Source organism: Pelophylax lessonae, assembly GCF_965119305.1.
Source record: "Pelophylax lessonae genome assembly, chromosome: 9".
In the NCBI taxonomy this organism is placed as follows: domain Eukaryota; kingdom Metazoa; phylum Chordata; class Amphibia; order Anura; family Ranidae; genus Pelophylax; species Pelophylax lessonae.
Window position 1 is genome coordinate 127,395,762 of NC_138776.1, and position 27,802 is coordinate 127,423,563.

Here is a 27,802-nt window from a genome sequence, read left to right on the forward strand (position 1 = left end):
ACCCAGCCAGTCTGCAGACCCTAACCCTTAAGAAAATGTATGGAGGAAGCTGAAACTTTGAGTAGCCATGCGACAGCCAAGAAACCTTAAAGGTTTAGAGAAGATCTATAAAGAAGAGTGGACCAAAATCCCTCCTGAGATGTGTGCAAACCTGGTAACCAACTTCAAAAATAGCCTTACCTCTGCTTGCCAACAAGGGTTTCTCCACCAAGTACTAAGTCATGTTTTGCTTGGGTTTTAAATACTTATTTTACCCACTGAACTGCAACTACATTTTTAACATTTGTATCATGTGTTTTTTCTGGGTTTTTGGTTGATATTCTGTCTCTATCATTTAAAATACACCTATGATAAAATATATCGACCTTTTATTTCTTTGTAAGTGGGCAAATGTAAAAAATCTGCAGCGATCAAAAAAATATTTTCCCCACTGTATATGAATCCTGTATAATAATAATAATACCAATAGAATGCAATCACTATAATACCAATTTATCACATGCAGTTTCCTATGAATTATGCTCATCATTCTATTGATTGCGTTTTCAAAAAATGAACTCTGATGCCCGTGTATTCACAGAGCATGGGCAGGTTCTTAAGAGGGATCCTTACAGTAATTTGAGGACATTGGACAGCCAAATGATACCAGGTTCACTCATCTCTCAAGCTTATTTTTGTTTTAATAATTATTATAATTATTTAGCCTAAAAAAAATCCTAGAACCTCCTGCAGTTTGGTTTTTACTATCTATCACACATAGTTTGCAGTTCTCAAGATTTTTTCCATTGTTGACACTGACGACCAAAGCATAGTGAATAAAATAATTAGTGTTAATCACTAAGCCACCTGCACAAAGGATCATTGGTAATAAATGTGTATAATGTGATTAATTACTTAATATTCGTGATGTACAGTAAGTGTTTTTGTCTTTGTGTATGTGGAATATTTCCTACAAGTGAGCAGCAATGTAAACGTAAGAAAAAATGTACAATATGAAAACGTATATATAATAATATATAAATTCCATGCTCAAACAAGTGACACACACTTATTAAATGCAAAAATCAACCAATAATTGTGCAAAAATATATATATATATAAAGTGGTGAGATTGGTGAAAAAAGTCTCCTATATAAGAAGCCAGAGAGGATATCACAATTCCAAGAAAGTTCTTTATAGGAGACTCTGCTGTTAATCCCATGAATGCATCACACCTTCACCAAACTACTTCCACCCAGTGCGCACAAACTGCTTACCAGTATTATCAGACCCCTTAATTACAGGGGGTCCGATTCAGAGGTGTTCCCAATATGTTTTGGACAAAGCGATATATCAAATTCATTAATTTGGACAAGGGCACTAACAATCTTGAAGCGCCACCAGCAAGCATCCAGATGATTTCTCTCTGTGGTCTGATTCCCACTTCAGTATGACCCCTGAGGACGTTGGCTATGCGCTGACGAAACGCATTGGGGCGTGGGATCGTAACACTAAACTTTCGGTTTCCTTTTGGAAGCAGCATTCATTGTCGGAAACCGCGACCTGCATTTATACTAGCTAATATATGAAGAAATCTATGTAAGTGCAATCTGTTCGTCTCAATAAATGTACAATTTTGATACTACGCCATGAGAGCTTTCTCTTGTCTCCCCAATACACCCCTGTATGTTCGAATATGAAACACGGGTTCTTCTATACTGAATTGGGAATCAGACCATAGAGAGAAATCATCTGGATGCTTGCTGGTGGCGTTTCAAGATTGTTAGTGCCCTTGTCCAAATTAATGAATTGGATATATCGCTTTGTCCAAAAACATATTGGGAACACCGCTGTATCCGACCCCCTGTAATTAAGGGGTCTGATCATTCTGGTAAGCAGTTTGTGGAATTGTGATATCCTCTGTGGCTTATTATATAAGATACTTTTTTCACCAATCTCACCACTTTATATATATATATTTTTGTACATATATATTTTTTTGCACAGTTATTGGTTGATTTTTGCATTTAATAAGTGTGTGTCACTTGTTTGAGCGCGGTATTTATATATTATTATATATAAGTTTTCATCAACCAAAGCATAGTGCTGAGTTGTAAAGGATAAGTAGCATTTGAACTATAGTATCCTGAGGTACGTGGCAGACAGATATACATTAGGAGCGAAGAAAGGACAGGGTAAAAACCAAAGATGATGCAATTAGCCAATAAATATATTATGGAGCAGAATATTTATCCACTCAAGGACCAACAGAATCCTTCTGCTCAAGCACTGCATGTCTAGATGCACATCTAGTAACAGAGATTATGATTCCAGGGGTAAGACACCAGTCATAGAGAAAATTGGAGGACCAATGACTGCCCACAGCAGGTTTTAGGGTGCTGGCCACTTCAGGTTGTACAGTGTTTCAATGGACAGAACCTGAAGAAGTTTTTTTGCAACTGAACATTTTAAAAAGTGTTCTCAATTATGAAAGTCTTCTCATTTTTTACTACTTAAGATCACTTTTGTTTTTAATCAGATACATATAAGTAACTATAGTAAGGATTACCTGTAATGACCCCTAGTGTGAGGTAGAGATACTCTAGGCTTGTAGCAAAGGAACTCAGGACAAGTCCTGTGGATGCAAGAAGTCCACCGAGTATGATGCCCACTTGACAAGAGACATGGTTGCTCACATAACTTCCGAGAGGGGCTGCAAAAACCAGAATAGATCATTAAAAGGTCATAAGATAAATTTATAGTACCTCAGACATGATCAAGAGCAGTTGGGAATTATCTGTTAAAATAGTAATACGACTTTTCTTTTGAGCAACATACATAAAGATTAGGAAGAACGACAGTCAGCTATCTTCACTACTGTACAGTACAGTATTTTAAAATCAGATTCTTAATCTAGCTTACTATACAAAATCTATGACTTAATTATTCAAATATGTATTATTCTAATTACATTTAGGATAACAAGGTCTTTGTCTTAGGTTACTTACCACATAACATAGTGGCACAATCAACAATGGAATGTATCCAAGCTGTTCTTGAATAATCTTGACCAAAATATATTTGGAATTCAACAAAGAATATTGAGATACACCTAGAGATATAGGCAATAGGCAGTGAACAGGTCATCAAATCCTGCTGAATATGAGTTATGGGGGTTGGGGTGTTTATTTTAGGAAAGAGAAACTGACATACCTTGTAACGGCCCTTGTACAAACTGTGACAAGAAAGCAGCCAATCACAATCATCCACCCCCAGCCACCATCAGGCGGTGTTGTGTGCAAACTCTTCTTCATCATGGCTGCCATCCTCAGTCTATTCTTCAATCTACAGGTGCTACCTGAGGCAGGTAAAAAATTTTGTACAGGGTCTTCGTACACATAAGATTATATCCAAATACAAACAGATTTCCAGCGACATGCGGGACATTCCACGGAGTTCACTTTTTTATGGAAGATTTTATTTACTATCTGTAAGAGTAACATTAGAAATAGATGTGTTCTGATTAAATTCCACAATTCTAAACATTATACATAAGGGTACAATTGTATAGCAGCAGCTAAAGTAGCCCTAACATTGCAAAGCTAGTAGTAGTCACATTCAACTGGACTTGTTCTGTAATGTTGAAGGCATTTCCCTGCTTATCCATACAGCTTCTTCATTTGAATAAGCAGCAAAATATCTTCAACTTTACAGAACAAGTCCAACTGAATGTGCCTAACTACTCCTAGCTACTGTATACCTTAACCTGGATTGATGAGAACCTTAACAAACCTAGCATGCTTTTCAGATCTCTTAGTGCACAAGTAAAATAGATTGCTTCCTTTAGAAAGTTACTTATTAATCAATTTCTGCACCTTTTTGGACATCTTAAAGAGTAAGATTCTGTGTCCATGTAGTAAGCAAATCTAATGGGAGTGGTATTAATCAGCTGTTGCACCCACAGGGCTTTACTGAGGAAAATTGCAGGGTTTGCATCCCTTTAGATGTGATTTTCTTTTGGGAGTATGTCACCAAAAATTAAATTTTTGTTGCAGGGGATGCCTGATATCAGACTTGTATCTTAGTGTAGACTTCTGGGAAAATAAGTGAGCCAATCACACAAGCAGGAAAATTGGATTTTTGCCTTACCGTAAAATCCTTTTGTCTGATGTTCATTGACAGACACAGCTCCAGAATCTTCTTGACCATTGGGGCATGCTGCCCCCTACTGGAGTAGGACACTAGGCAGGAAAACACTTTACCATGCCTATGGGGCATTCCCAGGGGGTATACTCCCACTTCCTGCTATAGGCACTCAGTTTTGTTGCAAGCAGTGTCAGAAGAAATATAACCCAACTCAATAGAGGGGTGGGTGCTGTGTCCGTCAATGAACATCAGAGAAAAGGATTTTACGGTAAGACAAACATCCAATCTTATCTTTCATTCATTGAGGGACACAGCTCCAGAATCTTCTTGACCATTGGGACGTCCCAAAGCAGTGTCAAACATGGGGGGTGGGTAAACAAAGCAGAAGAAAATTCCCAAAGGCTAAACCTAACCAACCAGGAAACAAGAGCTCAACCAGGGACAACTGGAGCTCACCTAAAACAAACACTCTTAAAGAGGACTAGTCCTCTCAAACAGCGGCCTTCAAAACCTTGCAGCCAAAGGCAGTGTCTGCAGATGCCAACACATCCACTTTGTAAAATTTTGTGAATGTATGTACAGACGACCAGGTGGCTGCCTTGCAAACCTGCACCACAGACGCCTGATGACAAAAGGCCCAAGAGGCACTAAGCGCCCTTGTAGAATGTGCCTTAACAAGGAAAGGAGGATTCTAACCCTTAATGGAATGGGCCTGTACCACTGTCTGCCTGATCCATCTGGAAATGGTCGCAGCAGATGCAGCCAGCGACGAGGTCCATCTATAAGGACAAATAGCTAGTCCGATTTTCTAAAACGACTCAGTCACTGCCAGATACACCCTGATTGCCCGAACCACATCCAAAAATTGTAAGGGAATCTCTTTAGCGTGTTTAGGCTTAGGACACAAGGAAGGCAACACAATGTCTTCATTTAGATGGAAACCAGAAACGACCCTAGGAAGGAACAACTGACAGAGACGTAGCACCACTTTGTCTCTGTGTACCACTAGATAAGGTGAACGACAAGATAACGCAGCCAACTCCGACACTCTGCGCACAGAAGTAATAGCCACCAAAAAAGCTACCTTCTGTGTCAAAGTGAGCAGAGGAATCTCATGAATATTTTCAAAAGGCGGCTTCTGAAGTACTGACAGCACCAAATTGAGGTCCTATGGAGGCAACAGAGACCTCACCTGGAGAGCCAGGTGGCGGACCTCCTGAATAAAAGTATGAATCAAGGAGTGTGTAGCCAACAGGCTTTAAAAGAAAATCGCCAAGCCCGAAACTTGGCCCTTGATGGTACTCAAGGCCAAGTGTTGATCTATCCCATTTTGGAGGAACTCCAAAATAAACACAGTGATGTCCAGGTTGTCTTTCAAGGCAGTAGTAGACTCTGCTCGCAGAAGGAGATCGTCCAGGTACCCCAGAACCGCAATCCCCTGCTGGCGCAACAATGCTAACACTGGGGCCAACATTTTTGTGAACACCCGAGAGGCCGAGGCTAGACCAAAGGATGATGCCACGAATTGATAATGCTCCTTGCCCACGGCAAGTGAAGAAAACGCTGATGTCTGACATGTATTGGGATATGAAGGTAAGCCTCCTTGATATCTATAGAGGCCAGAAGATCCCCTTGATGAAGGGATGCCACTAGTGTGTGAATCTACTCCATCTGGAATTTTTGTACCCGCACAAAGCGGTCAAGGCTTTGAGGTCCAGGATGGAACGAACTATTCCCTCTTTCCTGGGAACAGTAAATAAGTTTGAGTAAAACCCCCAAAAGCATTCCGAGTCGGGAACTGGTACAATGACCCCTTGTAGAAGTAAATCTTGCACCACCCGAGGAGACCTCGCCGGCAATCTGGGGACAAACACAGGTTGGAAGGGAAAAACTTTGCCGGAGGCAAGGATCGAACCTCGATCTTGTAACTGGACTGAATCAGCTCGTGGACCTACCTTTCTTGAATCAAGGAGGTCCAAAGGTCAGAGAAAAAAAGTGAAGACATACCCCACCCCAGATACGGGTGAGGGCGCCCCTTTAGGCAGAAGAAGGCTTGTCTGCGGGTCTGAAGGGACCCACTCTCAGCTTACCAGACCAGGGCCTCTTGGAACCTCCCGAGGGGGTTTGAACGGATTTCAATCCCTTATCCTGAGATCCTGAGGAACGAAAGGGCCGCTCGTGAGCCGAGAAGAAATGCGCACGTTTGTGACGAGCCTCCTTGCTCCTGGTAGCCTGTGAGAGAAGAGTGCTCTCCCCCGCCCCCCCCCCCCCCCCCCCGTTAGACCCTTAATGATCTCATTAATGGAAGCTCCAAACAGGCGATGTCCTACAAAGGAAGCCTGGTCCGCAGACCAATGTTTGAGCCAAATCATGCGCCTCAGGGTCACTGCTGTTACAGATACCCTGAAGACTAAAGGAGCCGCATCCAGAGAGGCATCACAGATGAACTGAAATTCCAGGACCAACTGGTCCGCCAGCTCCACGAGGTTAGGGGAAATCTGTTCCCCCTCAAAATCCTGGCGCAAAAGCTTTAAGCCTTGAGGTCTGGGAGACCAAAGTTATGGTAAACACTGGTCTAAGGATGGAACCAGCCATGGTAAAAAGATGTCGGACCAGAGATTCAGCTCTCTTGTCAAAAGGGTCTTTAGAAGACGGAGAGTCCTCCACTGGGATAAGGGGGGCTTTATTTAGCCTGGAAACCTGAGAGTCCACCACAGGTGGGACTGTCCGCTTTTTTAACAGGGACTCTTTAAAAGGATACCTTCTTGCCAAACACTTTGGTACCCAATGTTGGTTGGACAAAATTTTAGTTTGTTAAAATAGGTGGGAAAAGGGAAACACCTTAGTCACCTTAGAGGATTTACGGGTACCGAAACGTACCGACTCCTCTGACGCAGCAGCAGCTGTGTCTTCCAGTTTTAAAGTTTCCTACACTGCTACAATCAGTGCATCCACTAGCACCTTTTCGTGCGCAGCCGTAGTGGAATCATCCTCACTATCAGAGCACTCAGCGTGTGTGGACGCAAACCCAGTTAGGAGACTCTCCTCCACAGCAGCCAAATCAACTTCAGAATCTGAGGAGACAGAGGATGCAGGTGAAGGCTGGGGGCACTTTTTGCCCATCTTGTTTTGCAGGACCATATCTAGCTTGAACACTAGTGACTCTAGGACCGCCGTCATAGCAGACAAAGCGGACTGGGCACCGGAGAGCCCCGCAGCCTCTGAAAGAGGGTCAGGTGGAGAAACATGCTCCAGGGACTCCATGGTGAACCCAGGGACTACCTTAGCAAAATAGGAAAAAGCAGAGAAGAGGGAGAGTGTTTACACTCACAAGGACTCATAACCACCGACCCAGGTACAGAGCAGAGTGTCCAGTTGCATGCAGTGTGGCGATCAGAGAGAAATAGGAAGTGCAGGAGTTAACACTAGAGGCCCACTGCTGAATCACTGCTCTGTAGGCTTCAAAAACATGGCCGCCGCTTTATTCAATGGGAAACTGCAGGAAAATGGCCGCCGATAGATACAGCAGCCATCCACAACAAAATAGCAGCTCCCAAGACCCCCAGAATGAATGGGCAGGAAGGGGGGAGCCTGGCAGGAGCCCCCACCAGGACCATCCCACCCCAAAAACTGCATTTTTTGCAGCCAGCAGCGTGCCCCACCCCCCCAGCCCCCATCACCCGCTCAACATCCCCAAAACAGCTAATCATGTATGATCACCCCTAGGGGGGAAGGGAGGGGGGAGCTAGGTGTGGGCAAATGGGAGGTGGTCCCCAGAGGGACCCTGATAAATGAGGACCACTATGCAGGAAGGACGGGAACTCAGGGGGGTCTGACCATCCCAGGGAGGGGCCCACGTCCACCCCAACAGGCCACCAGTGAAAAGGGGGGACACTACTTACCGCATCATGTAAACCGGGTGGGTACCACTCAAGGCAGACCACCGCATCATCTTGGAATGGGGGTGCTGGGGCCAGAGGTACTCTGCGACTCAGGCCGTGACCACGTCTAAGGTCCTTGCGAGACATTTAACTCGCCAGCCAGCCCTTGTCCAGTGGGGCTATGTTGTGGTCACCCTAGCATGGATCTGAGATCGGGTCACGTTCCCTGGCTGGACTAGGGAGACCGTAAGGATCTAGAATATCTAGTCTGTTGCCCAGTCCAGCAGTTGATTGTAGTTCTCACAGAAACAGAAAATAATAAAAGAGATCCAAGCAAGGAACTAGGTCCTTACTCCTGATGACTAGGCAGAAAAAAACTGAATGCCAATAGCAGAAAGTGGGAGCATACCCCCTGGGACTGCCCCATAGGCATGGTAAAGTTTTTTCCTGCTTAGTGTCCGACTCCTGTAGGGGGCAGCATAACCCAATGGTCAAAAAGATTCTGGAGCTGTGTCTGTCAATGAACGAAAGAGAAATAATGTTTCTGGGGGAGCGTTCTGTACACATTTTGTGTACAGAACACCTCTAGATTGCCATATTGCATTGCACTTTGCAGAAAATTACAGAGCTGCAGATTGAATTTAAATATTCAATTACAATATGACTTGCATGAGTCGCAATTGTATATGCTATATTATTTTTTTATTTGCTATTTTTTTCCCCACGGAAGTGGAGTTACCCTTTAAATACATGCCCTTGGTTGGTGGTAGTTCAGAAAATAAAATGTAGGAAATGCCAGCCTAATCCATTGGGGCAGACAGAGGAACAGTAAAGGGTGAAGCTATGACACCACAGGAGCGTGCATAATTAGAGAGAGAGAGAGAGAGTGTGTGTGAGAGAAAGAGAGAAAGAGAAGGGTTAGGTTCTTATCAATTGGAGAAAAAAAAACAATTGTTTCAAATTGATCTTTTTTTCCAAAGAATGATTGCTCAAGGGTGTTCAATGTGCCCTTAGGTGTAAGAAAGTCATTTAATGTAGCCAAAATTGGCCATACCTGATGTCAGACATCCAAATTAGGCAACATAACAAATAAGTGTACTTATTAAATAAATATATTAGCCAACAAGTACAATACAAATAAAGCAAGATTTAAAAAAAAAAAAGAAAAAGTAAAAGCCACTATTACATTTTACAACACAGGTCAACTGAAACCAATGAGTATCCTACGGTCGCATTGTCCACAACAGGTGGATAGATTTCCTATCAATATTCATGTGAGAGGATGGATCTTGTCATCCTCATGACCATAGTTATAAGGCTAGATTTGCTGTAAATTTAGCTTCCAGATCAGTCGATTACTTTTTCTATGAAAAGATGGTAAGAAGAACTACTTTCTTTTTCCCCTGTAGGAAAAAAATATTGATCGTACATTTTCCAGCAGTCTGGAAAGTCTCTGGTACTCATGACAAGCTCTTTGGTTGATCTTTGTTGCTAGTTCTTATTTTCTACTGCATGATTATTACTAGTAATTATACAGTCTACTTAAGCCCCAGTGTACAGAAAAGGTAAAGCTTGCGTGCTGAATGTAATTATGATGACTATTAAAATGCATTAATCGACAAGTCTATAATTTACTAAGAGACCTCATTGTTTTGGAAGTGGCTATGTGTGCTGCTTTGGCACCCAGTGCACCAAATTAGGTTTTCATTTGCACCAATCCAGGCACATATTGAGAGCTCCATAGTGAATATTCTGTCGTACACAATTACTAATTATTACTGTACTTCTGGACTCCAGACATAAAATGTGATTAAAAAACGTTTGATACAAATCCACAAAATCACCTTTCACCAGTAGACATTTGATGTGCATATTGCTTTGTTAGATTAGCCTATTATTTCTTCCATAAAACATATCTATCTGTGTTATATAGCAGGTAAAATATATGTAAGGTGAACATCTGACTACAACATATATTACAAACAGGCACTGATGGGTAAAAGTGGGCAATACATGGTGCTAGTTCATAAAATACCCCTGGTTCTACCCCAGGCCAATATGTACACTTTGACACCTTCTCTTTAGAATATTTAGAGTAACTGACTTAGTTCATTTGCACACCATTTTGTGAAATGACTTGAAAAACCCATAGAGAGAAAATGACTGCTAGCTGAGCTTCTTAATATTGTGTACAAATTGTCAGTTTTGCCTATATATTAAAGCACATATCAAGTTTATGCACATAAATTCTTAGGTCCATTATAAAGTGAGAGATTTTACTCATTAAATATAGTCTTACCATAGAAAAGCACATTGCCTGTATCCCTGCAGGTATGCCTACTGCTGAAGGTCCTTTGGACAGTGTCATAGTTTTTAGAGCTACAGGCAGCTGCTACACAATCTATCCCTTGCTTTCTACCTTTGACCCTTTATAATGTGAGGAGGGGAGGGGGGCGCCTGCACATGTACTTCCTAGAGGTCTAAGGTTCTCAAACAGAGAGATCAGCAACAGACATTGAGAGCAAACAATCCAAACATCAAGACCGCTAATACCTGGAAGGTGTGCTGAACATTTCTGTGGGAGATTTTGTGCATTTTTATACATATATAAAGGCTCTATACTGGCTTTTCCCCAATGACCACCATGTTGCATTGAGATAATAACTTTCAGAATAAAATGGGACAATATGCTGTGAACATAATCATATTCATTAAAACAGCAAATCCTAGAAATATTGCAGAATATAATGGCATAACAACAACAATCCTTTTGAAACAATTCATGTCAACTGGTATATACTGTAGATATCCTATTTATAGTTTGCCTAGAAAGCAATAGCAAAAGTTTGCATTAAGGTGAGAAAAAAAAAACAACCAATCTCATTGTTAGTGGGATGTTTTTCCATATCCCATTCCTGCCTCGTCTTGTTGGGAAAGAGTGGCTCACCCTAAACTGGATCTGTGGGTAGACGATCATTGCAAAGCATATAACAGCAGAAGAAAGGTAGCTGAGATACAGCGCTTGCTCGAATTTAATACATTACAATGCTCCAATGATTGGTAAAGTGCAATAATGTGGGTTAGATTAACACAAGTGATAATAAATGTATAAATTCAATAAATTTCAATAATTGTGAATAAAAACGTGCATAAATCTCATAAATAGCAATTCATCATATAAACAATAATTAATAATAAACAATGATAGTATCCTTTCAAAAATGTCCACAATTCATATAAAGTGCTTCTGTTCAGACTCAAGCTCTGAAGACGTCACCGGAAGTGACGAAACGCGTTAGCTTGGAACGCATAGCGAGGGCACGTCACGTTTGGGTGGATCGCAAGCCGGAACCGGAAGTTGGAAGCCGTTCCGAGAGGACGTGCAGCCCGCACCATACCGCTGACCACCAATGCAAACATCTGGAAAGCTCTTTTAACTACCTCAATACTGGCCACTTAAACCCCCTTCCTTCCCAGACCAATTTTCATCTTTTAGCGCTGTTGCATTTTGAATGACAATTGTGCGGTCATGCAACACTGTACCTAAACCAAAACCATTTTTTCCCCACAAATAGAGCTTTCTTTTGGTGGTATTTGATCACTGACAGGTTTTTTCTTTTTTGGTGCACAGATAAAAAAAGACCGAAAAGTTTGAAAAAAAAAAAAAGTTTTTTTTGTTTAGGTTATAAAATTTTGTGAATAGATACGTTTTTTTCCTGCACTGATGAGCACTGATGACGCCGCACTGACAGGCACTGATGAGGAGACACTGATTGGGTGGCACTGATGGGGTTGCACTGATGGGGTGGCACTGATATGCAGCACTGATGGGCACTGATAGGTAGCACTGATATGCAGCACTGATGGGCACTGATATGTGGCACTGATAGATAGCACTGATATGTAGCATTGGTGGGCACTGATAGGCAGCGCTGATGGGCACTGATAGGCAGCACTGATGGGCACTGATCGGCGGCACTGATGGGCACTGATGGGCACTGATAGGTGGCACTGATCGGCACTGATGGGCAGCACTGATTGGCACTGATGGGCACTGATGGGGGCACTGATGGGCACTGATAGGCAGCACTGGTGGGCAATAATGGGCACTGGTGGGCGGCACTGGTGGATGGCAATAACGGGCACTGGTGGGCAGCACTGATATATGGCATTGGTGGTCAGCACTGATAGGAGGGCACCACTTGCAGGCTGTTTGCCATCCCTGGTGGCCATGGTGGGCATCCCTGGTGGTCATGGGTGGGCATCCCTGGTGGCTCTAGTGGCACCCCACCCCCCCCAGGGCTGCACTGGTAATCAATGTTCTGATTACCAGCACAGACCCCCCCTGGGATCAGTGAGTACTTAGAAATACTCACTGATCACCCCAGCTCCAGTATCGATCCTCTTCTTCTCCTCCCTGACAGGATCTGTCAGGAGGAGAAGAGATCGAAGCCGTTACAACAGCTGTATTTACATTGCATGACGGCTGTGATTGGACACAGCAGTCATGTGATCAGGAGGGCCAATCACAGGGCCCTCCTGACGCATCTTGTTGCGCTGTGTCCGAGGGACACAGGCACATCGAGATCGTGCCGCTGCGCATGCCCGCGGCGGCGCAATCTCGCTCCTTCTGAAGGACGTTCCGGAACGTCCATTCAGAAGGACGAGACTCCCACCCGGCCGTATATGTACAATGGCCGGGTGGGAGGTGGTTTCAAGTTGATAACCCTATTTAGGGTAAATAAACCTAACTTTATACTACACTATTTGGAGCATTCTTCTCTTCCCTATACAAAAAAATCGAATCATTAATATGAAAGCCAGAGGGACTATTGCCATCCCAGGGGATATTTTGAGGAGATCCGTTGAGCCCAGGGGGCTCATCAAGCCTGATTGGTTCTGGTGCCATAAGGCATTCAGTACCCACATCATTTGGTAAGTGACCCAACCTTACTATTTATTTGGAACAAGGAACATCTGAGCCCTATATATCGAGTCTGAACAGAAGCACTTTATATGAATTGTGGACATTTTTGAAAGGATACTATCATTGTTTATTATTAATTATTGTTTATATGATGAATTGCTATTTATGAGATTTATGCACGTTTTTATTCACAATTATTGAATTGTATTGAATTTATACATTTATTATCACTTGTGTTAATCTAACCCACATTATTGCACTTTACCAATCATTGGAGCATTGTAATTTATTAAATTTGAGCAAGCGCTGTATCTTGGCCGTTAGTATTCACTCACACTACTTCACTACTTATACAGCAGCTGCTAATTCACTAATTTATTTACAGTAATCCCCCCTCCATTGCGGGGGTTACGTTCCGGACCCAGCCGCGAAAAGTGAAATTCTGTGAAATAGAAAAACCCTATTAAAATGCATTGTAGGCATGTTTTTTTTTACTGTCACTGTACGTGTAGAAGCATTTTAAGGTCTTTAAACACACTTTTAAAACAATAGAAACTCATTTAAACACATAAAAGATACTAAGAGACATAGCAAGAGCTATGGAAAACACAAAAATATTTAATTTTTAATGATTTATATAGTAAAATAACATTACAAAAAAAAACGCAAATTACCGGGACCGCAAAAACTGAACCGCGATGGAGCGGGGGATTACTGTATTTATATATTTATTTATTTATTAACACTAGATTGCACGATATCACTTTATTCAACCCTTTTCCAGTGGCGCGGGGAAATACACCCGTATTTTTTTGCACAGCTGAGAAAAATTACCTGTCTGCATGTAAATGGTATAGCAAATGCTGGCCTAGCACTGCCTAATCTAACCTTTTACCATTAGTGGCTTGCCATCCCTGATGGGAACCCAGCCTTGGAAGTAGCCTTTAGGTGGTCCTCCACAACTGCTTCAATCGTTAATACACATAGGACCCAGGTCCCCTAGGCTTGGAGTAATATACTTAAATTGCCTTCTTCTCCTGGGATTTGGCCTGCTAATACTCCCCTTTGGGACAACCCCATCCTACCATATTTGTACACCCTCCTAGACCCCCATATTTGGACAAGAGTGGGTATACATGGGGCATGTCTTCCAAACCAGGGGGTTCAGCCCTATGGCTCACTGAAAGAAAATTTTGCCCTTCCTAACTACTATTTTTTCAAGTACCTAAAACTATGGCATGCTATTAGGACCCAATTCCCCCAATTACCTATCCTTCAACAACACTCCTTGGAGTATCTGTTAAAGGTCCCTGATCTTAATGAGCCCCTTTCTTGTGCATTTCTTATAACTCATTAAGGGCCAGAACCTCTCTAATATTGCAGAAGTGGAAAACTGACATTCCCACCTTCTGTGAGGAGGAATGGGAGGATGTGGTAGCTCAATATACTAAACTGATTATATCTGCTAGGCTAGGGATACATTTATCGAGCTGAAATTTTTACATAGGATATATTAGACCCCTTGGGAAGTTCCATTGCATTAATCCCATCCTTTTGTTCACTCTGTAGCAAATGTTTAAAATGACACTGGCACCTTCTATTATATGGTGTAGAATTGCCCCCTGATTGCCAATTATTGGAAGCAAGTTACATCTTGGTTGGCCAGGGCACTGAAACTGTCACTGGCTCCAGATCCCACTGTTTTGCTGCTAGGCATTTATAGCTCTCTCTCTCTATTTAAAAAAAAAAACTGCTATTGTTCTACATGTCCTACTAACCCAGAAAGGTAAATTTACCTTAAACGGGAAGCTCTTCACCCCACAATCCTACAGTGTTTGGTGCTTGACTATTAGTTTGGCACTCCATTTATGCCAACTGACATACAGTATATGAGCAGTGACTGCCCAGCCAAAAAGATGATCAAATTTATTGGAGAAGGAGGGGTTAAGTGTGTCCCTAGGGGCGTGATTCTTACTATGCAGGGATGTGGCTTTTCATGTAACAGCAGAGATCTACGGTCCTACATAGCAGGACCATATGATCTCTGCTGTTACACAAGGGAGAATGCCAGGCAGCTGTGTTTACATTAGTCGCCTGCCTTTCTCCCTCTGTAACTGAGGATCGCCTCCGGCGTCGCGCGCTCGCCCCCTATTGGCTCGCAGGCGAGTGACGTACGGGTATGTCACTTTGCCTGCACGGGGCTGACCGCCGAAGTATATGTACTTGCGGCGGTCGGCAAGTGGTTAAGATGGTATGCGACTGAGCTAGCATTTTCTTATTCACTGATTTTTGTCACTGAATTGTACTTTTTATAAAACTCATACGGATAATACTTTCCTGCTTCTATTGCACTAATGTATGATACTTGATTTTTGTTATTTTAAATTATTATTATTATTATTATTATAATACAGGATTTATTTAGCGTCATTTATTTACAACAACATGAGGACAGACAATACAGTTACAATTCAATTAGTAAATAAACACCAGTCAGCTGCGCTAGGTAAAAATCAAATGATGTTATATACAATACCTTTAAATTAGCTGCTAGCACAATATTGCTGAACAACAACTTAGATATAAAAGGTGATAATGGTTCAGTGCTAAAATATGATTATATCCATGGTAACAGGAGTCCACATATAGTGTTCAGAGGAGGCAATGATACGGTAGTGCAGTTAAGTACCACAAATGTGAAGAGACCATCACCCACACCTTATCACACTGCCTCTTACCATCCAATATAGGCACTCATAACAAAGGTCAAAGGTCAAAAATTATACTACCTGGATCATAGCCTTGCCAGCTCACTAGACTTTGTTTGTTTCTTGCACTACATAGTTAAAAGGCAGGAGAAGCTGTACTCTTCGGGTCTTACTGTCATATCTTGAAATCTGTATATCATCTAGATAACCCACAGCTTGATAGGATGAGTGCAAAGCTCCAGGAGAGGAGTCTGTCATAAAATGATAGCGAAGGCTGTGGGGTTCTGTTAAGTAAATGAAAAGATGGATGAAGCCTTGGTAGAAACGTCTGAGAGTCCCAGAGGTGGAATATTATAACTGGAGATCTTACTGGATTGCTTTACACTGCACATTTGACCTTTGTTGTAAGGGTCTATACTGAATGGTAAGAGGCAGTGTGATCAGCTGTGGGTGATAGTCTCATCACATTTGTGGTACTTAGTCACACCACAGTATCATTGCCTCTTCTGAAAACTATATGTGGACTCCTGTTAACATGGACTTTTAAATTTATGAATGTTTTAAATTTTAATTCTTAGAGGTTATCGTGTTTTAGCGCTGCATTATTATCACTTTTTACAATACAGTTCAATACAGGAGGAATCAGAGGGTCCTGCGCGTTAGAGCTTACAATCTAGGAATTGACAGTTATTGCTGGTTTGTACTTTTAAAACTTTAATAAAGTTTTTTTTTTTTTACTGTTAAAAAAAATTATATTGCAAAAAAATCTCACATTAGGACTTCCTTTAGCCTCCTGATTTAAAGATATCCCCCTCTACCTGCTGCTATCGTAAACTCTGTAATTCTATTTTATTGACAGGTCTGTTTGAAGTGTATGTAAACCCTAAAAATTACCTTTGCTTATTTGCTCCCTGTTGGTCTGTTAAGTGTCTTGTTACACTAGGACAGGAAGGGCATAACTGGCAAGACCACCAGACAGAAATGAAGTGGCAGAAAAAGTCTGAGAAAAGAAAACAAATGTAGCCACCTTATCTACGTGTATATGACTAGTAAGTTTTCACATGTAACATTTCTTTATCGTACATCACGGGACACAGAGCAGGTAATAATGACTATCTGGGTTTTCGCTACCTTTAGGTGAATGAAGACTGGCAACCAATAGACAGGAAGTTCCTCCCATTGAACCCGTCCCATACAGGAAGAACCTCAGTTTTTTCGCCAGTGTCTTGAAGGTCATTGTCATGGTTGCATAAATGCATAGTTGCATAGACGCATGTTGCATAAATGCATGCTTGCTAATTGCGTAGTTGCATGTTGCGTGGATGCATGTTTGCATGGGTACACGTGTTTGTGGAAACACCTGTTTGCATAAATGCATTTTTGCATAAAACGCATGCTTACATAAATGCAGGCTTCCATAAACGCATATTGCATAAAAGCATATATGCTTAATTGTCTTGAACTGCATGCATATATGCTTAATTGCCTTGATCCTTAGGGATCCAGCAGATAAAAATTTGGACTCCTTACTTAAAGCTTCCTTTGCCGTCATTGGCTCTGCTGTTTAACCAGGGGTTTGCCAATCCTTAAAGGATCGCTTTAAAAGGGTGACCAGAAGTCTGCCTATTCCAGGGGAATCTCCAGAAGATTTGGCGGATATTCCTCGCGCCTTGTGTTTTGCGGTAGGTGCCCTTAAGGATTCTATCCAACAGATTTCCCGAGTTGTTCTTCTCTCTGTTCATATGCGCAAAGTACTATGGCTTAAGAATTGGTCAGCAGAATTACCTTGTAAGAAACTACTGACAGCTTTTCCTTTCCATGGGGAACGTCTCTTTGGTGAGGATCTGGATAAATACATCCAGAAAATTTTAGGTGGAAAAAGCGCATTTTTGCCGGTAAAAGAAGGATTAAACATCCATCTTTTAAAGCCCTACCATCCAGTCTGGCTACAGCTCCCCGGGTGTTTACAAAAATCTTGGCCCCCGTGTTAGCCTTTCTAAAGCCCCAAGGCATCTCTCTCATGGGTTACCTGGACGACCTACTGTTAAAGAATTATTCAAGCTTAGGGCTAACACAAGACATGTCCCTAATGATCCAGTGCCTAGAGGATTTGGGTTGGATTATCAATCTAGAGAAATCGACCTTAAAGCCTGTTCCGGTCTTGAAATATCTGAGTCTGGTTCTCGACACAGTTCAGGCAAAAGTTTTTTTGTCGTCAAAAAAGTCTGTAGCCCTAAGAAGTCTGGTTCTGTTTGTAGGGAGGAAAACAATTTCCCTCCATATGACTATGCATGATACTATTGGGCAAAATGGTGGCCTCTTTCGAGACAGTCCCTTATGCTCAATTCCACTCCAGACTGTTTCAGAACAGTATTCTCTCTGCTTGGAACAAGAAGGTCCAAGCGTTGGATTCCCTTATGTCTCTTGCTCCAGGGGTCAGGCAGGATCTGTCTTGGTGGATGGTTCTCATCAACCTAAGCAAAGGAAAATCTTTTTTGCCAGTAACCTGGAAGGTTGTAACCACAGACGCCAGCCTGATCGGCTGGGGGGGCTGTCTTTGAGGGTCTTTCTGTCCAGGGGACTTGGTCTCGGGTAGAGAGACTCTTGCCCATCAACATCTTTGAAACCAGGGTAGCCCGCTTTGGCGCTGTCTCATTGGAAAACCAGTTTGCGGGGGTGTCCTGTCAGGATTCAGTCCAACAATGCGACCCTGGTGGCTTATATCAACCATCAGGGGGACACCAGAAGCCAATTGGTTCAGAAAGAGGTGAACCACATACTGACATGGGAAGAAAGGTATGTTCCATGTTTGCCAGCAGGATTTATCTCATGTGTGGACAATTGGCAGGCAGACTTTTTAAGTCGCCAGCAATTGTGTCCAGTGGAATGGTCCTTGCATCCCGAGGTGTTTCAGCTGATCTATCAACATTGGGGTACCCCCGACGTAGATCTATTGGCATCCAGTTTCAACAAGCTGGATAATTTTGTGTCCAGAACCATGGATCCGATCGCTATCAGAACAGATGCCTTAGTGACCCCTTGGTTACAAAACAGCCTGTTGTATGAATTTCCTTCGTTCCAACTTCTGCCACGGTTGTTGAGCAGAATTCAGGTGGAAGGGAAGCCGGTGATCCTGGTGGCTCCTGCATGGCCTAGGAAGCCTTGGTTCGCAGAGGTTGTGAAGTTAGCCATGGGGGAGCCAAGGTTGCTTCCATGTTGTTCAGATCTGCTCTCCCAAGGTCCCATATTCCATCCTGCTTTATGGTCGCTGATTTTGACGGCCTGGCTATTAAAACCAGAATCTTGAAGGATCGGGGGATCTCGGGTTCGGTTTTGGCAACATTGATTAATGCCAAAAAACCCATCTCTAGGAGAATCTATTATAGAGTTTGGAAATTCTATATCTCTTGGTGTGAATCAAAGAAATGGCATCCTCGTAAGGATGTCATTGGTAGAATTCTTACTTTTATTCAGATAGGGGTGCTCTTAAAATTGGCATTAGGGACCATTAAAGGTCAAGTCTCAGCCTTGTCGGTTTTTTTCCCGAGACCTTCAGTGACGCACTCTTTGGTGCAGACATTTATGCAAGGTGTGATTTGCATGGTTCCGCCAATGAAGCCACCCCTGTGTTCTTGGGATCTGGATCTTGTACTCTCGGCGCTGCAAAGGCAGCCCTTTGAACCTATCAGGCAGATTCCTCTGGTATAATTGGTAAGGAATTTGGTCTTTTTGATTGCTATAACCTCAGTCAGGAGGGTCTCGGAGTTAGCGGCTCTTTCCTGTAGAGAGCCATTTTTGATCTTTCATCAGGATAGGTGTTCTTTCGGCCTCATCCATCCTTTTTGCCTAAAGTAGTATCAAGTTTTCACCTAAACCAGGATATAGTTCTGCCTTCCTTTTTTCCAAATCCTCAGACTCCAACTCATACGCTGAAGAAGTCCCGCCCACGGACGATACGCGTGCGGAAGGGGGAGGAGATTGTGACGTCACTCGCAGTCCCTGTCGGCAGAGCGTTCGGCTCTGTCGGATGATCGGCTGTTCGTTTACTCTGCTCGAGATTCATATGTTTCAAGTAAGAGGCTGTCTATTCACAATAAACGTTCCTGTTATTTGGTTAATGCACTATGGTCTGCCCCTCTTTATCTTTTATTATGGTGATCATTGTGATTATCTGAGACTGAGGGATGTCCTTAGAAACCGCTGTCCTGAACAGGAGATTATTATTGCTGGAATTTGTTTGAGGCATTTTTACCACAGCCCTCAGGTGAGAGGCTTGTATCTCTGGTGGAGGATTGCACAGATTGAAAGCACTTTTTTTCCTGTGTGCCATTACAGCACTGAGCACCTTCATTGGATTTCCTATTGGACTTTTTATCACCCTCATACAATTTAGACATTGATTGTGCTAATCTTAGACTCTGGTTTATCCATTGATCTGTTTTTAACCTTTTAAGCGCTGCACTTTTCTATTGTATATTGTTCCAAAGGACTAGATGTGGTTTGTGCAGTTTAAGTCTATTTGAGGTCATCTGCACTAATCCGTAGTACTGCTGCCTTTTTTGTATTGCCAGAAGGGCCTAGGAAAGGCCAAGCAGCAACTACTTCCACCATCTCTAGATGGATTCGTCAAGTCATTGTTCAACCTCATGGCTTAAAGGGTAAGATTCTGCCTTTTTAAGTTAAAAGTGTATTCTACCAGGAGGGTGAGTGCTTCTTGAGCAGTGCATCATCAAGTATCTATGGCTTAGATTTGCAAAGCTGCTACTTGGTCTTCAGTTCATACATTCACAAGGTTTTATCAAGTGGATGTTAGAGCCCGAGAAGGGGCTCAGTTTGGTATTAGTCTGTTGCAGGCAGCACTATAAGTTCCTATTGTTCTTTCTCCGGGGGCAGTTATGGGATGCTATGTTCCCTCCACTTAATGGCATTTGCTTTAGGACGTCCCAGATAGTAATTATTACATGCATTGTGTCCCATGATTTACGATAAAGAAAATAGGATTTTTCCTACAGCTTACCTGTAAAATAATTTTCCTGGAGTACATCACGGGACACAGAGGTCCCTCCCCTCTTTTTCTGGGATCTTCATTGCTTGCTTCAAAAACTGAGGTTCTACTTGTATGGGAGGGGTTATGTGGGAGGAACTTCCTGTCTATTGGTTGCAAGTGTCTATTCACCTAAAGGTAGCGTAAAACCCAGATAGTCATTTTTACGTGCTCTGTGTCCTATGATGTACTCCAAGAAAAGGATTTTACAGGTAAGCTGTAGGAAAAATCCTATTTTTTTTCTTGGGTTTGGATATTTTTTTAAATGTGAGGTCAGACCTTAAACTGAAGTCAGATATTGTTAAAGAGTACATCTGCAAAACATTCTCTGAAAAAGGTGCCATATACAGTGCCTTAGTAGGAGGCTTCTCACAGCTATGGGAATAAATACGCTAACTTTCACATGTTGCTCTCACATGGGCTGGAAAGGTGCCAATTCATTTGATGTTGCTCACAGCACAAATTTGAACACTTTCAACAGCATATTTTAACTGTCAGACATGTACCTGGAATCTGCAATCTGACAGTGGCCTACAGAAGGCTCAGATGTGAATAAGGACTTAAGGTATTACATCTGTATGTGTGTGGAGGCTTAGAGACACCTATAAACTGTAAAATGGCTACCACTTACATGGACACATGGTGCAGAGAATGAGGTGGGTTTGAAAACCACAGTCTTGCTATCACATTATCAATACAGTGGGGTTGATTTACTAAAACTGTAGAGAGAAAAAACCTGGTGCATAGAAACCAATTAGCTTACAGGTTTTTTTTTTTTGTCAAAGCTTAACTGAACAAACTGAAGTTAGAAGCTAAAGCTGGATACACACTATACAATTTTCTTTAGATTTTTTGCTTAGATTTACCAAAACCATATAATATGAGGTCAAACCTAAACACTTTCAATTTGCATGCAGTCAGGCAGGCCATTGCACTACATAGTTGAAGGTAAATCTAAAGGAAATCAAACAACAAAAGTTGTTTAGTGTGTATCCAGCTTAATTGGCACCAGATTTTGCACTCTCCAGCTTTAGTAAATCAACATAGCAGAATCTTCATGGCAAAGAAAATTCGCTCTTATCAGGTATAGGAGCAGGGACACATTGTGTAGACAATTTCCACTATGCATAAAGCCTAGGACACACAGTAGTCCTTCCAGAAACACAGACCAGATGATGGATGAGACTACTGGTAGCCTTATCATACCTCAATGCTTCGGTTCCATTCTTACATCTTTACTTTTGTCTTCTGACAAAACTGAATGGTATAGGACAGCAAAGTCAACCATTACCTCGTATATTTACTTAACTAATCCATCTTTTCCCTAGACAGATTTAGAAAACCAAAAAATTCAACAGAACAAAATGTTTTGTATTGGCTGCTATATGCGCACATCTCTAAGACATTCTGACCTGCATCCCATGATTGAAGTTATGATTAGCCATTCTGAAAAAAAATCCAATCAAAAACCAGTAGGGCATAGCAGAGAAGGGTTAGAACCCGTGCCAGCTTTATTTTTCCGTCTTCCTCCACACTTGGTAGACAGGTAATTAAAGGAACTCTCCACAAATGGAAGGTGAATTCCATCTTTGGCAGGCGTTAGTGAGAAACATTGTCCTGATCACTGACATTTGTAAAATGTCATATTTGTGCAGAAGTCACAAGCCGAGACTTTGCCTACAGAAATAAAAATGGCAACAAAACCCATCTCCACTCTAATCAAAACTAGTAAGAAACATTTGCTTGAGTTCTACCAGAAGCCAGTAACACAAAATGATTAGCAAAAGGAAAATTAAAATCATTTAGTATTAGATCAGTACGATCCACCCTCAAAGCCAGCTAAAATGTAAAATAGTCATGTCTGGAGAACATTGTTATGTGCGTGGGTTAATGCTGATCTGTCTACAACCACTATAGCTGTCTGTAAGAGTTGCATTCTGACCACCACTGTATGGTGGGCAATATTTCCACTAACATGTAAGCAACATTTTCCCACTCATACTCAATTACTTGGTTTTAGCAAGGGATACCTAAAGCATGCAAATTAGTTTACGGGTTCCTCTAGGGCTAAAAGGTCAAAAAAGGCTAGTCCACAGAATGTCCTCCTTACTGCTGTACCTGCAACAATCATTTCCAGGCTGATGACTGTACAACACATTTGCTGAAGGTTATTATGAGCTCTACCAACCTTGTCCTGCTGTATGATGACACAGTTAAAAACAGCTGTATATAGAATTTGCTGAGGCTGCAGTTCCACCTTGTACTGCGTACTGCAAGCTGGCTTACAATGCAAATTTGTTAACAAGTGCTTAAAGAGATATTCAACTTGTACTTTTGGATTTTCCCTCACATTAACTCCCAGTAAATGTAAGCATTTAATAAGTGTCCTGAACACTAGCGCAACACTTACAAATACCTGGGAAACGCTCTCTTATGCAGTTGCAGGTATGTTGGTTGTTTGGTAAGCAGTTTAACCACTTTACCACCGGAGGATTTTGCTGTCTTACGTCTGGGTCACTTTTTGCGATTCAGCACTGTGCGACTTTAACTGACAATTGCGCGGACGTGCGATGCCATACCCAAACAAAATTTACGTCCTTTTTTTCCCCACAAACTGAGCTTTCTTTTGGTGGTATTTGATCACCTGTGCGATTTTTACTTTTTGCGCTATAAACAAAAAAATACGTAAATTTTGAAAAAATAACAATATTTTTCACATTTTTTTATATGAAATTCCCCCCCAAAAAAATGTAAAAATCAAAATTTTTTTAAATTTTTGGCCAATTTGTTTTCTGCTACCTATGTTTGGTAAAAAAAATTGCAAAAAGCGTATTTTGATTGGTTTGCGCAAAAGTTATTGCGTTTACTAACTAAGGGAAAGATTTATGTCATTTTTGGTGTTTTTTTTTTTAACGAGTAATGGCGGCGATCTGTGATTTTTTTTTTGCGGGACTGTGACATTGCGGCGGACAGATCGGACCCTTGACTGACATTTTTGACACTTTTGGGGGTACCAGTGACATTACTACAGTAATCAGTGCTATAAATATGCACTGTTACTTTAAAAATGACACTGGCAGGGAAGGGGTTAATTTTTATTGGTGATCAAGGGGTTAATGCATGCCTGGTGCTTACTGACGTGTGTGGGGGGAGGGGACTATGTGACACAAGGACAGATCGCAGGTTCAGCTATGCTGAACCCTGCATTCTGGCCCTGCCTGTCACTTAGGAGATCCGCCCGCTTGTGTTTACACAAGCAGGCGGATCTCCACACTCGATTCCCTGATGATCGGGGAAGAGCGGCGGCGATCGCCGCCGCTCCTCCCCTGGCCCGACTCCCGCTGTGAATACAGTGGGAGCGAGCCTCCGGCGGCGCGCGCGCGCGGCGCCGGCAAGGGGGAATGTCTGGTGACGTAGGTCTACGTCGCCAGACGTTATCAAGCCACTTTGCCGCAGTAGAGCTCTAGTGAGCAGTGCGGAAGTGGTTAAAATAACAATCAGTGAGTATCTTGTTTTAAAAATGTTAAATTTCCTCCCCCACTTCCCCTTCCCCCATCTCAACTGATATTCCTTTTGTCTCTTTTCACACCTTTCCCTCTCTGTTCTTTCTCTACTCTCAATGGTTGGTAACCACGTTGGTTTGGGTAGCCTATCCAGATTTCCCGATAGTCCAGTTTTCCTGAGGTCACTATCCTATGGGGAATTTCCTCAAGATACTACCTTCCTCTCCTACCAGTGTAAAAGGGGCTTCCACTTTCATGTTGTGTTTTCTTTGTTTATGCTTCTTTTAAACGGACTTAACTGTGCTAGTACAATCACACACCCGGTTGATAATTTTGACTACCAGGCTCCATGCTCCGGTTAAACGCAACCTTGGGGGGGGGATCCATCCTGGCTTCCTGGGCATGGGCAACAGTTTGTGATCCCATTGGGGTTGCCCGGAAGTCGGTGGGGCTTCCCCTGGTATCTCGATTTTCTAAGCTCATTTGTTTTGCTCTCCCCCCAAAGGAGCCTTGAAGCCTGTAATGTTACTATTGGGTGATGTCTATATGCCACATGTCCTATCTTTTCCCGTGGAGTTCGCCATAAGTTACTTTCCATTGTATATGGCTAACAGCTGCATTCCATCTATGGCTTTCTGTACTGTTAAAATTCAATAAAAATCTTTGAAAGTAAAATGTTAAAATATGGACAAGATTTGGGAGCTGGCTTTTAGACTGATATGTGAGAAGTAATAAAAAGAGAAGTTGTTTTTTGCAGAGTAGAGAGCAAACACATTGCTTGGGTAATTGAACAGAGCAAACACACCTATAATTGAGCAGATCTGTTTACCAATTAGGCCATGCTCAGCCATATGTGACAAGACATGCTACTTTATCACTAAGCAAACCAGGATATTTCCATTCTGAGAGATAAGTATACACATTTCCACATGTTCTGGACACACAGATGCATCAACGCAAACTGTGGGAGTTGCGTTTCATATTGTATATTGTATTTCCATTGTATATACATAATACATAAGCTAATTTTATCTATAATTCTAAAGAATTGCTATTAATGGTATTGTAAGGAAAAGAATAAAAAAGCTGTCCAAGACATGCTGTCCCTTGTTGAACAAGTGCCTGATGCTGCAATTCAGGTTTCCATTACTGAGCATTTTATGGCACAAGCTAGTGTGAATTTAAGTGCTAAGGGGCTTATTGACTAAAATAAAGCAAATAAAATTGTGGTCAAACATCCAACTGTGTGCCCGAAAAGTTTAAGAACATTATTTTTTAACATATTTACTTAGGTTCCCTATTACTTCATTTTAGTAAGGCACATTGGAGTAAGCATGTTTAGATAGCTATGATACCTTAAAAAAACTAATACTTCTCTTGTGCACACAGGGAAACCTAGGTAGAAGGAAGACTTAAATTGTTCTAATATGTACACCACTTGTTCTGTTTTAACCACTTTAAGACCGGAAGGATTTTCCCCCTTAATGACCAGGCCCTATTTTGCAATTCGGCACTGCGTTATTTTAACAGATAATTGTGCGGTCGTGCGACACTGTGCCCAAACAAAATTTATGTCCTTTTTTCCCCCACAAATAGAGCTTTCTTTTGGTGGTATTTGATCACCTGTGCGATTTTTATTTTTTGCGTTATAAACAAAAAAAGAGCGACAATTTCGAAAAAAAAAAAACAATATTTTTCACTTTCTGCTATATAACATCCCCAAAAAAAAATCAAAAAATCAAAATCTTTTAACATTTTAGGCCAATTTGTTTTCTGCTAAATATTTTTGGTAAAAAAAATTGCAATAAGCGTATTTTGATTGGTTTGCGCAAAAGTTATCGCGTCTATTAACTACGGAAAGATTTATGTAATTTTTATTGTTTTTTTTTTTTTACTAGAAATTGCTGCGATCTGCGATTTTTTGCAGGACTGCAACATTGGGGCGGACAGATATGACCCCTAACTGACATTTTCGACACTTTTGGGGGTACCAGTGGCATTACTACAGTAATCAGTGCTAAAAATATGCACGATTACTGTAATAATGACACTGGCAGGGAAGGGGTGACCCTCTGGGAGTGATTCTAACTGTTGAATGCAATGCAGTTTTACTGTACACAGTTAAGTGTAGTACTGAGGACACAATTCCAGGCTTTTAAAGTGTAGCACCCTTCTAGGTAGGTGCTAGGATTAGACAGATAGATTTAGTTTTGGCTCACTGCATTTTTGTGGAGCTGTGTTTTGATAGGTAAATTAAGTTTGTAATCAGTGCAGCTGCATTCTACTAGTTAGGTCTGTTCAATGTGCACAGCTGCTGCCACCCTGATAGCTCCCTCTGTCTCCAGAGAGCTTGAGAAGTTCCTGGATATAGGTGTGGAGCTATGTAGATGGTAGCATTAATATTGATACAGCCCTGGCCCATTTCCCGAGAGAGACAGGCTCTAAAAGCATGCTGGGAGACTGTATATATTTTGTGAGTACACTGAGCTCAGGAGCAGATTAGTCCAGCCCGGAGGGGTTTGCTGCCCTCCAGGAGGTTTCTGCCACATGTCTGCTGTTGTGAGGCCTCAGATGGGCGACCTGAGGGCCTGGATGCTGAGACCCCGAAGCTAGAGTGAGAGGGCTGACTGAGGGGGCTGTTCTGGACTATCACCTTAGTAAGATGTAATTTGGAGGTTAGAAGGAGGCAACCAGCTGCCCTTGGGCCTTGTGTGGGTACAGACAGTTCTGCGAGATCTTAGGGACCTTTATGCTGCTGCCACCCCTCTGGTGCTAGAGAGTCAGCTGTGGGTCTGTTTAAAGTGGACACACGCAGTGTTCTGTAGAGCTTAGTCCACAAAGTTCTCTGTAAATGGGACACTCTTGTGGCTCTAAAAGAAGAAGTTGGAAGTTACTACTACTTCTACTACTACTTCAAAGCTAAAGCCCACTGTTTGTTGCAAGCTCAGACATTAGTACAGCTTTTCCAGAAAGAATACTTAGTCCTCAATTGTAAATAGTTTCTGTTTTTGGAGTATCCCACTTAATTCCCTCAACCCTATCCAAGTTCTCAAATAATAAAAACAACACCCCTAGACTGGTCATTGGAGAAATGTTTGGATAAGCCTGTGTGCCTGGCTACGAAGCAAAGCTTGTGGGGAAGACCTGAACAGTATTTCTGCCGCTCCTACGAGAAGAAGACAATCATCTCTATAATCCCTGTCTCCGCAAAGAACTAACACTGGTTGAGGGAGCATGGAAGAAACAGGAAGGGTCTAGCTTTGACTGAACTAACTAGCACTAAAAAGGAGGGGAGGAATGAGGGAGATACCAAAACACAAATTGTTGTTGCTCTAAACCGCCACTAGATGTCAGGATACTACAGAACAAGAGTAACCTGGCATGGCTCACTACACCATGGGAAAAAATACATATAAGTGGGACAGAACAGCCCTTTCAAAATAGGTGAGAATATTATGCAGAGGTTGTGAAATACAGTATATCACATAATCTAGTACAGTGTTTCTCAACTCCGGTCCTCAGGGCACACTAACAGGCCAGGTTTGCAAGAAAACTGAAATACATCACAGGTGATATTAATTGCTGCTCAGTGATTGCAGTATTATAGTCTGCAT

General features: G+C 42.0%; 1 protein-coding gene across 4 annotated transcripts in view; it reads right to left on the bottom strand.

Moving 5' to 3' along the window:
* The window catches only part of SLC16A12 (solute carrier family 16 member 12), a 111,122-nt gene that overhangs the window by 17,077 nt on the left and 66,243 nt on the right, over positions 1-27,802 (bottom strand). For 2 of the 4 annotated variants that reach the window (XM_082267618.1, XM_082267620.1), the window contains exons 2-4: positions 3,193-3,467; positions 2,988-3,091; positions 2,549-2,692 (exon numbers count right to left, since the gene is read on the bottom strand). In XM_082267618.1, coding sequence (XP_082123744.1) covers positions 2,549-2,692; positions 2,988-3,091; positions 3,193-3,305 — 361 coding nt within the window. In that variant the 5' untranslated portion in view covers positions 3,306-3,467. Of the gene's footprint in view, positions 1-2,548; positions 2,693-2,987; positions 3,092-3,192; positions 3,468-10,305; positions 10,439-15,722; positions 15,893-27,802 lie in introns of those variants that run through there. The other 2 variants (XM_082267619.1, XM_082267617.1) reach the window with 2 other exon arrangements.